The sequence below is a fragment of the Ranitomeya variabilis genome, chromosome 1, assembly GCF_051348905.1.
Source record: "Ranitomeya variabilis isolate aRanVar5 chromosome 1, aRanVar5.hap1, whole genome shotgun sequence".
Taxonomy (NCBI): domain Eukaryota; kingdom Metazoa; phylum Chordata; class Amphibia; order Anura; family Dendrobatidae; genus Ranitomeya; species Ranitomeya variabilis.
Genome location: NC_135232.1, coordinates 74459473 through 74472672, shown reverse-complemented (window position 1 = coordinate 74472672; position 13200 = coordinate 74459473). Strand labels below are relative to the sequence as shown.

General features: G+C 46.1%; 1 protein-coding gene across 2 annotated transcripts in view; it reads left to right on the top strand.

The window, feature by feature from the left end:
* The first annotated feature begins 6286 nt into the window (after nt 1–6286).
* The window catches only part of ITGA1 (integrin subunit alpha 1), a 286895-nt gene continuing 279981 nt past the window's right edge, over nt 6287–13200 (top strand). For both annotated transcript variants that reach the window (XM_077285259.1, XM_077285250.1), the window contains exon 1: nt 6287–6762. In XM_077285259.1, coding sequence (XP_077141374.1) covers nt 6723–6762 — 40 coding nt within the window. In that variant the 5' untranslated portion in view covers nt 6287–6722. The remainder of the gene's footprint in view (nt 6763–13200) is intronic.

The following is a 13200-nucleotide window of genomic DNA, read 5'->3' as shown; positions in this document are numbered from 1 at the left end:
GTTCACCTGACCAGGTATCACAGACACCAATGCACTTCATAGTCTGGCCTCCAGGGGGAGCAAAGGGTTCTATGTATTAGGCCACTCCTCACACACGGGTAAAACTGGGGGCTGGATAGGAAGTTAGGGAGAAGCTGACTGGGTTTTGCCCAGGTAACATCTAGTGAGAGGAGAGCGTTACTTGGGAAGATTCAGGGGGGTCCCTGTCAGGGGTGGGATCCTGGCAGAGGCCTAGCAAAGGACAGATCGTTACGGAGCCGTGCCTACACCTCATTGCGGTGGCATCTTAAGAAAGGACACGGAGCGAAGTATATTGTGGAGAAGTGAGAAACGAGATCACAGCACAAAGGAGAATAGAACCAGTAGGAGTCGTGCCCCGAGGTCGGCAACATCCTTCTGAGGCGCGTAGCCGGCGGCCGGAACGCCGAGGAAGTAATAGGCTCTACGCATTACTTTGAACTACGGCAGGGCAGTTACTCTAGGTTGGCTGTCTCACCTTTACACCTAATGAAGACAACAGAGGCAATTGTGGGAGAGGGGCGTCTCTAGGGTCCCTATAAAATAACTCCAGGCCTACCCCGTCATACGGGTGCGTCCTATCCATATCATCTGGGGGACGGAGAGAGAAGGAACAGAAACATACACGACAGTTGTGAGGACTATCCCGTGGTGCTCAGCAGGGAAGTACTACAACACCCAGGCGCTAGTAGGTAGGCTACTGATTTCCACCTGCAAAGGGAACTCTGGATGTGCCTTTGGACCGGCCGGTATCAGCCAGCCCTGTTAGCAGTGCTCTGGATTGCGGATGCTGAAGCCTTCAGTAAAGAGGTAAAGAGACTGCAACCCTGTGTCCTCGTCATTTACTGCAACCTACACCGTCACCTACATCTTTAATTGGGCGCCCCTTAGCAGGGCCACGGACCGGGTCAGGCCACCATGACATCCCCAGAATCGAGAGACCCAGTAACTAGTACTCTCCGCTGCCCTGCGCTTGGGGGCCGCTCCAGAGACAAAGATCCTGATTCCAGTGATGTGTCACATACTGAGCTGGTTGCTGCGGTTTTGGTAAAATCACTGTTGTCTCTGCTGCAGATCTAGCAGTTGTCTGAATGCTGAGCCTTGTATAACCCCGTCCACACCATCTTGCTAGAGGACTAGTAAACCTGCTGCCATGTAGTCCTTCGTATTCGTGAGCTCTGTATAACCCCGCCCACATCACTGATTGGCGGTTTTATGTGTACACTGTGTATAGGCAGAAAGCTGCAATCAGTGGTTGGGGCGTGGTTATACAGAGCTCATGAATATGAAGGACTACATGGCAGCAGGTTAATTATTGCTACAGCGAGATGGAAAATGGTCTCTGTCTCTTTATCATTCTCTTATCAGACTTGGTGGCAAAAACCTGGTGACAGATTCTCTTTAACTGTGAGTGGGGGGGAGTAGGGATAAGCGGTCCTGTAGAAGTTTGGATTCGGGTACCCGACCCAAAGTTTAGTTCAGTGTAAGAAGAAGAATCGAACTGGAGGTACCTATCTTGCGCCGAGACTGTGGGGGCTGTCTCCTCTGTTGTCCGGGGGAAAGCTTAGGGAACTGGACCAACCTTTGCACTGCTCTGCAGGGGGCATGGCTAAGCAGAAAAAGGGAGAGAGCATGCGTAATCGGTCAGACTTGGCGGGAACGTACAGCGCACAGCAAGAAGAAGGCAGTAGCTGTCCCTCGAGCACCACAGCAGTGTAGGCCTACGCCTCAGCGTCTGCGCTCGTACTCACAGAAACTGTGACCAGAGAGGTGCTGAGTGCCCATTGGCTCCCACAAAGCAAGGTGCCAAACGCTCCGGGCCTGTGAGTACCGCGCACATACCGATTAAGAAAGACTGGGGGTGCTAACGTGATCTGTACCCTGACTCCCCGGTGCATGTCTGTCGAGCCACGTTAGGCTCTGGTATCTCTGTGAACTGTGCTATGCTCCCTTTGCTGGATCCTGGACCAAAGAGCCCACAAAAGACACCGGAGACCAATCGTCGATGTCAGGACTCTCTGCTCATCAATGTCATGGGTGGACATACTATATAATAATAATAATAATAATTTTCCCCAAACTGCGTATCCTTTATCCCTTAATACCCCTGTTTCCCCACCTTCCTCCCTACATGGCGTATATACCTGTTAGGCGATGTGCCCACATTGCGTTTTCTAAGCGTTTTTGCCATGATTTTCCGCAGCGGAAACGCTTAAAAAAACACTTACCAACAGCATCCCATTACTTTCTAATGCATTCCGCAATTGATGTGCCCATGCTGCATTTTTTACCGTGGCAGAAACACATCACGGAAAAAACGCAGCATGTTCATTATTTTTGCGGAATCGCGGCAATTCCCCACCCTTAGACATGCATTAGAAAAACGCTAAAAAAATCGCATGAAAAAACGCATGCAAAACACGTCAATTACACGTCAAAAACGCGTCTAAACCCGCATGTGTTTTTCCTGCCAAGGGTATATGGAACTGAAGCAGAAAATTCTGCTTCTATTCTGCAACGTGGGCACATAGCCTTAGTAGTAAATACGTTAACCCTTGCTCTGCCTCCTGTCCATTACTGCATCCTATAACCTGCTCACACCAGTACCAGAACCGTACCCAAACTTTAACCAGAACACCATTTAAAACAATGGAGACCCGAACTTTGGATCTGGGAAAAAATTCTCTCTCTTTCTTTTTTATGCTTTTTTTATACAACATTTTATTTTACTCATCATTAATCTAATTTTGTAAAAATTCTACAAACGTGGTAAAAGAATTACAAAAAAAATTTAAAAAATGCAATAGTTGAGTGAGACAAAATAATAAATTATGAATAAATTAATAAATATTATTGCTACTGTTAAATGCTGCATTTAATATACGAAAGAAACATGTAGAAAAAAAAAACAAAACAATGCCTTAATGGGCTGCCCATGTCACACACAGGTGAGCCGCGTCCTACTGATTGGGTGACGCTCCTCTCTGATAGTAGATGACACTTTTGTCCTGGACTCTTTCCTTGTTAGAACTCGGAAGAATCTCATGGAATTTTAGAGCAGGATAAACTGAGAACAAAAAAAAAAAAAAGAGTACTGATTTCTGATTACCTCCAGTCGTAGAACGGAAAAGAACAAGAAACATTCTATACTCAACTCTTGATATTTATTTTTATATTCTTTCATTTGAAGCCACATCAGGGAATTTACATAGAAACAGTAATGGAGCACAAGAAAATCACAGGTCTTCTCCAAGAACAATAAATATGAGCTAGTCAAACAGACCACAACATAAAGTAAGAAAATGTAAAACAATTTAAAAAATCCTCGCGCTTCCTTCTGTTCCTATTTTATCTCGGTTCAAACTGAAAAACATAGAAAGAAATATTATTGGGGCATCAGCATGAGCCATATTTGCCTTTTCTTCCTCACTGTCCTGTGTATAGCAGTAATCAGGGGCGTAATGACTGCTGTCACAAAGGTTGGGATGGAGAATAGGTCCGAGTGGGTGAATGGTCCGGCGACACGATACCTTCAACTTGATGTGCGTCCTTGGACGCACATTTAGCTGAAGAGAGTTGCAGCGCAGAGATCCGTTGGGTCCATGCGTGGCAATACATGCTGCTGGCTAATCAGAGACCTGCTGCTGACAACGGCATGCACATGACTGGGGGCGCATGGCAGTGACATAATGCGCACCCGTCTCTTGCACACTGAAGTCTGCTGCCGGCTTTGGTAGAGGACACCGCGTGGTGGGGGAAAAGGAGGAAGGTGAGTATAATCATTTATTTTTACTATCATGGGACACAGGGTAAGGGACATATATATCACGAAGGAGCCAGGATGAGGGACATATATACCTGGATGGAAGACATATATATCAGGATGGGGGATGGTCCAAATCTTGTACCGGGGCCCATCGGACTCGTGTTATGTCACTGTCAGTAAAGCAATTGTCTGCAGCAGATGCCTCCACTCCTGCCCCTGTCTAATAGGATCAAATATTGCTGAGTTCCACCTCTATGTGACAGGTTATGGCTTCAGTCTCCTCAGAGGTGTATCTAGCCTTTCCTGCACCCGGGGCAAAGGATCAGTTTGCCCCCCCCCCAAACCTCACCCATTTGAACCTTAACTCTATTGAAACTGTATGACGAAGCCAAGGTTCATTCCTGAATCCCCACAATGTTAAAGCAGATACTAATAAAAGTAAAATTAATTGAGACATCAGTAGGTTAAGTGTTTCTGAATATCCATATTGAATCAGAAGCCCCATATAATCCTGCATAAAGGTTAATAATGGCCCCATAAGATGCTCCATAAAGATATTTGCCCCATATAATGCTGCACAAACGTTAATTATGGCCCCATAAGATGCTCCATACAGACACTTGCCCCATATAATGCTGCAGAAACCTTAACTATGCCCCATAAGATGCTCCATACAGACACTTGCCCCATATAATGCTGCACAGATGTTAATTATGCCCCATACAGACCCTTGCCCCATTTGCTGTTGCTGCGATAAAAAAAATAAATCACATACTCACCTCTCCGTTGCTAAGGCTCCCGGCACTTTCAATATTCACCTGCTCCTCATTCCAGCCGCCGCTCCATCTTCAGCATCTTCTGCACTGACGTTGAGGCAGATGGCGCGCACTAACCATGTCACCGCGCCCTCTGACCTCAGCGTCACTGCAGAAGACGCTGAAGACGGAGCGGCGGCTGGAACGAGGAGCAGGTGAATATAGCGCAGCACTCCCCCTCCCCTCCCTGTTATACTCACCGGCTCCTGGGCGCAGTCCTTGCTTCCCCGGCACCTTCTTCCTGTACTGAGCGGTCACCGTTACCGCTCATTACAGTAATGAATATGCGGCTCCACACCTATGGGAGGTGGAGCTTCATATTCATTACTGTAATGAGCGGTACCATGTGACCGCTCAGTGCAGGAAGAAGCAGCAGCGCCGGGGAGCCAGGGACCTGCAGGGACTGCGTCGGGAGCAGTTGAGTATAATTAGATAGCCTCCGCTCCCCCTCCCCTGCCAACCCCTGGGTATGACTCGACGAGGAGCCTCCTTGGACCGCCGCATCATCAGGCGGCTCGCTGGTGCCCCCCTGTCGGCTGCGCCCGGGGCACATGCCCCGGCTGCCCCCCCCCCTGGATACGCCACTGAGTCTCCCACCAGGTGAAGATGGAACTGATTAGCAGGTTAATCCCTTTTTAGCCCCTTTTAATTTCAGCAGAGCAGAATTTTGTATTTCATAATTAATTCAAAATCTTCTGTACTTAAAGTATAACTGTCATTTCAGGTGAACTTTTCTGTGACTGCCTTCTAGCTCCTCCGCCTCCCATCTCCATAGAACTGTATGAGCACCAACTGTGATCTCCTATCTCAGTAATGGAAATGTCAAGACAGATTTTACCCCAAAAATTAGAATTTTGAAAATGAGTGATCAGTCCAGATCAGTTCTGTGTTCACTGAATACACATTTTACCCGTAAAATGAGAATTTTGAAAATGAAATATCAGTCCAAGAGAAGAAAGAATCAGATTTACCTAATAATATATTTTACAGCGTTGCTTATTTTCATGTGAACTGTTCATTTATGAAAGAAAAAAAAAAAAACACGACAGTTACTCTTTAAACAGAACCTCTCTCTGGAAAAAAGTCCCAAAAATAAAGGTGGAATTGCATTTTTTTCTCACACTTGGACGTTTTTTTTCCTGTTTTTCAGTACGCCGTATAGTGCAATGAATGGTGACGTTCAAAACTAAAGCTCCTCCTGCAAAAAAAAAAAAAAAAAAAAACATTCATACATAATTAAATTTTAAAATAATTATGGCAAGAAATAGATGTGAGAAATTGGTAAAATGGACTAAGCTTCATTGTCGATCACTGAACATCTACAAACTAGGAGCTATGACACGAGTCTACATTTTTGCGGACTGCTGGAGAACGTGTCCGCACTTAATTATTATCAACAGACCATTAAGCAGAAGTGCCGTAACATAGAAACATGTATTTATAATCATCCAAACTGACGGCGCGCTCTGCAGCGTGCCAGCTCCTCGACATAGCCGTATCATTTATAATATAAAGTGCAAGCGTCCCGTGGAGTTTATCCGTCACCGCGCCGTCTGCGGGATCTGACTATATTTGTACATCTTAGTCTGAGGTTACGTGATGTGACCACTTGTTAATTCATAAGGGTTAATAAACTTTGTAGGATTTTTTGTTTTGTGCTCGCCAGAACAGGGGCCGACAGCGAGAACACGGACTACTCCCCCAATTGCAAACAGGAAACCTCTTGTGGGTTGAGCAGCGAGGACCATGGATTGTCTCATCTGCGCTGACAGTCTGCACTTGTAGGTTCTGTCTTGTGTAGCAGAAGAACGTTTCCTCTACAAGTTTTTTTTTTTTTGTAAGACCAGGAAATAACATACTAAAAGAAATTAGAAAAAATCGTCATTTTGATGTTTCTTTGGAAGCGCAACAGATTTTTTTTTCCCCAGTGATCGGTCCCACTGAGCTGAAACGTTAGTGCCTGGTGGGAAATACAACTTTTTTTTTGGAACTTCTGCAGATGCCTCTGCCTGATCCATGTTGCTGCCCTATAGGGGAACACTGATCTATTGCTTTTAGGAAGTTTCTCAGGACCGACCCCTATACCCACATTCTCGTCAGCTGCGGGACACCAGAGCGTTACAATGTGCTGCCCTCCAGCCGTGCGCCTCTGTCTTCTGACAGGTAGGAGATGATCACTTTTGTAGTTGAAGGACATGTCACACTTCGCGTAGTGCCAATATTTGTGACGTTGAGCTGAATTTGTCATTTACCTTTATAGAGTTAAGAATAATTGTAAGTTTATCTATAAAAATGCCTGGGTTATGTTTTATGCACACTTCTATTTAAAGGGGTCGTCCAGTTAAAAAATGCTATAGCTCATAACTTTCTGATCATTGGATTAATTTTTATCCCTGTCGCCGTCGCTCCGTTCATTACCTTTGGCGTTGCTACAAGTGATCAGCAGCCTCATAGGGAATAAATGGAGAGCAGGTCGAGCATGTGCACTGCTGCTCCATACTTAGAGCTTGTGCAGAAAACCATAGTGCGATCCTTAGAAAATCGGATAGAACTTGGAGCGTTCAAGGAGGCCGTGCACTTGTCCGACTTTTCCCTCAAAGGAAAAAAATCGCAGCATGCACAATTTGCCTCTGATAATCGGATGTCTGCGAGACCGTGAAGATCATTGGACTTCACTTGGATGACATCTGAGTGCAGTCTGATTTTTACGGAAAGGCTGAATGGAGAAGATGAAGATTTTTTTTTTAATTCTCCACATACAAGAAGAATGGATCCCACTTTGCTCAGAGTCTGATTACAGTGTGATTAGCACAATCAAACTGTTTTTCTCGGAAGGAGAACATATGGTTGTCTACATCTGCCCTTACTGGAACAAAACGTACCCGTTCTGCTGATCGCTGCTAGACTCATCGGCCGGACCCCACCAATCAACAAGTTGTCACCTATCCTGTTGATAATTTGTTTTCGCCGGACAAACCCTTTAAGCCAATGGATTCCATTGCAAAAAAAAGAATGTATACTGTGTGTTTAAATTGTGCCCCTTTGCAGTAGACACATGCAGGACTATGTTCTCTTATGCGATAAAAAAAAAGTCATGCCAACATATACCTGCCTAGTGTATGCCAAACATTTGCACATGATGATTGCATGGGGCCCATCGATACTTTAGATGCCTGCCGGGGGCTTTCCTTCTGCATACTGCAAGCATAACAAAAATGAAATGACCCCAAGTCTCAGCTCTTCTACATTTATGTAAGTCTAGATCCTAAAGGTTTCAGTTACTAACCGTAGTTTAGTGTGATTTGTAAGATTTCTGATAAGCACGATGAGTTAAATGAGCTCCAGTCTTTCTTGATAACATAATGGCTAACCTTGGAATTCACATTTGCTACCTACCTTCTACACAAAAAATACACACACTCAGTGTAGAGGACATACTAGGCTCTTCCCCTCTATTCAGTTCCTCCATACTCCCGCAGGGTGAAGGACCTTAGGTCATATGACCGTGATGTTGTAAGGAAATAGCCATGTCTGCGGGTACCTACATGCCGGGTCCGGAACTGAAGGGGCTGCATCCTCTGTTCCCGGGGGAAGGCCTGAGTGGGCCGGACCTTCCCCTGCTATCTGGGGGAGGCCTGAGGGAGACAGAGCTTCCTGCTGTCCCAGGAGGGCGGGGAGAGCTAAAGAAGCGCACACAGCAAAGGAGTAGGTGAGTCACCCGCCAGGGCCATGGGGTACCCAGTACCGGGTCCGGTGTTCACAGAGGGATGTCACGGTGGTGGCGACCCGGTCCGTGGACCTGGGCGCCCATGTAAAATGGGAAATTGATTAAATTTCGTGTTCATGACGCCACCTGTGGTATTCGGTCAGTGGGGATCGATGCTGCTTTATGGGGTCCTCTAGGGAGATGCTATGGTAGCTAGATGGTATGACTTCCCACAGGTAAAGTATATCCCCAGGGCTCCCGCTGTGTAGATGGCAGATAGTGAATGGTGCAGTAAAGAACTGACTGTAAACTGACTTGCTTGCAGAATGGAGTCCAAGCAGTGTAACTGCTTTGTTCAGCCGACTAGGATTTCATAAGGAGAATAAGAACTTAGCATACATCCTAGCCAAACCAGTTACATTTTTGAGATCTCTGGATCAGGCGGAATGTCTTCCAGGGTCTCAACCCATTCTAGCACTCCATTTTGGGGCAACGCGTAGAATGGCTAGTAGGAGCCATGTGCAAAGCTGTGTTTAAAGGGAATCTGTCACCTCAAATTGGCGGGCTATGTAAATGCCCTGTGTCCGGTCAGATGGCGGTGTTTCTTCTTCTTTCCTCCACTCCATCCTTCCCCGCTATCTGCAATATATTTCGGGAATTTAAGTAGGTGTACTCCATAGTTCGTCCGTGCGCAAGGCAATCTTGCCTTGCGCACACGCAGTATGCTTTGCCCAACTGCGGGCAAAGCCAAAAAGCATTACTGCGCATGTGCCGGCACACTATGTCCTGGAAGAATTTTGCTGTGTTCCGGGACATAGTGCACCGGCGCATGCGCAGTAATGCTTTTCGGCTTTGCCGGCAGTTGGACAAAGCATACTGCGCATGCGCGAGGCAAGATTGCATTGCGCATGCGCGAACTATGGAGGACAGCTACTTAAGAAAATATTGCGGACAGTGGGGAAGGATGGGGTGGAGGAAAGAAGACGAAACACCTCCCATCTGACCAGACACAGGGCATTTGCATAGCCCGCTGATTTGAGTTGACAGATTCCCTTTAATCTCAACATATAGCAGGAACCAGGTTTCGATGAAGCCTAAACCTCCTTCCTAGGAACGTCCATTAAGGAATTATGATCTAAGGTTTTCAAGTATTTAGCTGCTGGAGGCAAGGAGAAGGGATTTAGGTCCAGCCTATAGGGAAGGAGGGGAGTGACCCCAAGGGGTAAATGCTCTTTTAAAGCATGGCTGTCATGATCCGGTCCGGGTTTTGAGTCCTGTCTACCCTTTTTCCGGGCTGATCATGTCAAGGGTTAACTTTGCTCTGCCTCATTCTGGGTTCAGGTTTGCTATTTACCTCCATTGCATCCTGCAGGCGGTGTCAGTTATATTTTCTGCCTTCGGCATGAGTACCTGACTCCAGTAGTACCCTGATTTGTCCTGCTGCGCTTTCTGACCTTGCCCGTGTCTATTCCTCCTTCCCTGCCAGTCTTGACTTAGTGTTTCCAGATTGCTTTTGGATTTCTGTGTTTGACTCGGCTTTGACTCTGACTTGACTTTGCCTCTGGTCCCTGGTACTTCTGCCTCTCGTCTGGTATTTGACCCTTTGGCTCTCCTCTGACTCTGTTATTGTTTTTTCCCTTTGAACTGCGTGACGGTGTAGGTTTTGACTCGGCTTGTTTGACTATTCTGCTGCCACCTGGTGGTAGCTTCGTTGCAGCACTGCAGGTCTGCCCTTGTAGACTTGTTACTTTCCTTACACTCTGTTGCCATCTGGTGGACATTGCAGTTACCTGCATAGCTGCAGCGTGACAATGGCCTATTGCTTTTTCTCTGGGGAGGTCACAACTACACATCATGTGGGGAGAAGTCAAAGTACAGAGGGGACCATCAACCTCCCATTTGGCAGCCTCTCCCTCGCAAGCCAGACCTTTCATCTCACTGGTAACTGACTCTTATATTCTGCATACTTTGTCCTACCAGTATTGTATTTTCATATCTGACCATTGTATATGTATAACCATTATGTATATAGTAATTGTCTAGTGTGCCCTTAAGGCAATTAAATATATAATTTAACTTTAGGCTGCCCTTTTATCTTGATCTACAAATCCACAAGTCCATGATCTCGGCTTAACTTTCCAAACTACCGAGGCTGGTTTCTGGCCCAATATAATCCTGTTAACGGACCGGTCTTATATCTAGCAAAAAACTGGCTGACCAGTTGCTGTTTCACTGTTTCACTGGTGCTAGTGAAAGGGGCCTCTCAGCTTGTCAGGGTTGTGAGTGAGTATGGTGTCATGTCTGTGACTGCGTGGGCCACATTCTCTCATACCCCATGCCTTCCTGGACCTGTGTAGACAGGAACATCATATTAATTATTATCTAAAATTACTGTACATAAATGCACATGACAATTGCTCTGGAATCCACATTGTCTAACAGTTGAATGGCCACATATGGTTATTATAAAGACTTATATTTGTCAAGGCCAAGATGCATTAAAGTCCAAAAGTAAAAATGTTTCTAGGTGTTATATGGATCCCCCCCAGTAGGGCAATGGGGTACTCAGTACCGGGTCCTTTGGTTCTCGATGGGGATGTCACGGTGGCTGACCCGGTCCGTGGCCCTAGGGACATCCGTTGTAAATGGGGGAAAGGTCTTGAAAGGGATAATGTTCGTGACGCCACCTGTGGTATTCAGTCAGGGTGACCGACGCTGCTTAGGGGTCCGCTGGGGTGATGAGATGGCAGCTAGATGGTATACCTTCCCACAGGTGAAGTGTATCCCCAGGGCTTCCCAGAGTGTAGATGGTGAATGGTGTGAGGCGCAGTGAAGAACGAGGACACAAGGTTGAGGTCTCTTTACCTTTACTGAAGGCTTCAGCTGTTGTGAATTTGCTTTTTGCTCCCTCTAGTGGTTACTAGTTTTTTGACTCTGGTTTTTCTGTCATTCCTTTTATCCGCACCTGGGTCGTTAGTTAGGGGTGTTGCTATATAAGCTCCCTGGACCTTCAGTTCAATGCCTGGCATCGTAGTTATCAGAGCTAGTCTGCTGTGCTCTTGTCTACTGATCCTGGTTCCAGTTATATCAGCTAAGTCTGCCTTTTGCTTTTTGCTATTTGTTTTGGTTTTGTATTTTTGTCCAGCTTGTTCCAAATCTATATCCTGACCTTTGCTGGAAGCTCTAGGGGGCTGGTGTTCTCCCCCCGGACCGTTAGACGGTTCGGGGGTTCTTGAATTTCCAGTGTGGATTTTGATAGGGTTTTTGTTGACCATATAAGTTACCTTTCTTTATTCTGCTATCAGTAAGCGGGCCTCTCTGTGCTAAACCTGGTTCATTTCTGTGCTTGTCATTTCCTCTTACCTCACCGTCATTATTTGTGGGGGGCTTCTATCCAGCTTTGGGGTCCCCTTCTCTGGAGGCAAGAAAGGTCTTTGTTTTCCTCTACTAGGGGTAGCTAGATTCTCCGGCTGGCGCGTGTCATCTAGAATCAACGTAGGAATGATCCCCGGCTACTTCTAGTGTTGGCGTTAGGAGTAGATATATGGTCAACCCAGTTACCACTGCCCTATGAGCTGGATTTTTGTATTCTGCAGACTTCCACGTTCCTCTGAGACCCTCGCCATTGGGGTCATAACAGTTTGCCAGGCCAGTATTAAATGTTTAATGCATTGCAGAAGAGGGATTATAAGAAAGAAGATTCTGAGTTTTTTTTTTCTCCTTCCCCTTTACCTCAGAGTGGCTATGCTTGCTGCAGACATGAATGTCCAGACCTTGATTACAAGTGTGGACCAGCTGGCTACTCGTGTGCAGGGCATACAAGACTATGTTATCAGAAATCCTAGGTCAGAACCTAAAATACCGATTCCTGAACTGTTTTCCGGAGACAGGTTTAAGTTTAGGAATTTCGTGAATAATTGTAAATTGTTTTTGTCCCTGAGACCCTGTTCATCAGGAGATTCTGCTCAGCAAGTAAAAATTGTTATTTCGTTCTTACGGGGCGACCCTCAGGATTGGGCTTTTTCGCTGGCGCCAGGAGATCCGGCATTGGCTGATCTTGATGCGTTTTTTCTGGCGCTCGGTTTACTTTATGAGGAACCCAATCTTGAGATTCAGGCAGAAAAGGCCTTGCTGTCTATGTCTCAGGGGCAGGACGAGGCTGAAGTGTATTGCCAAAAATTTCGGAAATTGTCCGTGCTGACACATTGGAACGAGTGTGCACTGGCCGCTAATTTTAGAAATGGCCTTTCTGAAGCCATTAAGAATGTTATGGTGGGTTTTCCCATTCCCACAGGTCTGAATGATACTATGGCACTGGCTATTCAAATTGACCGGCGGTTGCGGGAGCGCAAAACCGCAAATTCCCTCATGGTGTTGTCTGAACAGACACCTAATTCAGTGCAATGTGATAGAAAAACCGCAAATTCCCTCATGGTGTTGTCTGAACAGACACCTGATTTAATGCAATGTGATAGAATCCTGACTAGAAATGAGCGGAAAATTCATAGACGCCGGAATGGCTTGTGCTACTACTGTGGTGATTCTACACATGTTATCTCAGCATGCTCTAAACGTATAGCTAAGGTTGTTAGTCCTGTCACCGTTGGTAATTTGCAACCTAAATTTATTCTGTCTGTAACTTTGATTTGCTCACTGTCATCTTATCCTGTCATGGCGTTTGTAGATTCAGGTGCTGCCCTGAGTCTCATGGATCTCTCATTTGCTAAGCGCTGTGGATTTACTCTTGAACCATTAGAAAATCCTATTCCCCTTAGGGGTATTGATGCTACACCATTGGCAGCAAATAAACCGCAGTATTGGACTCAGGTTACCATGTGCATGACTCCTGAACACCGCGAGGTGATACGTTTCCTGGTTTTACATAAAATGCATGA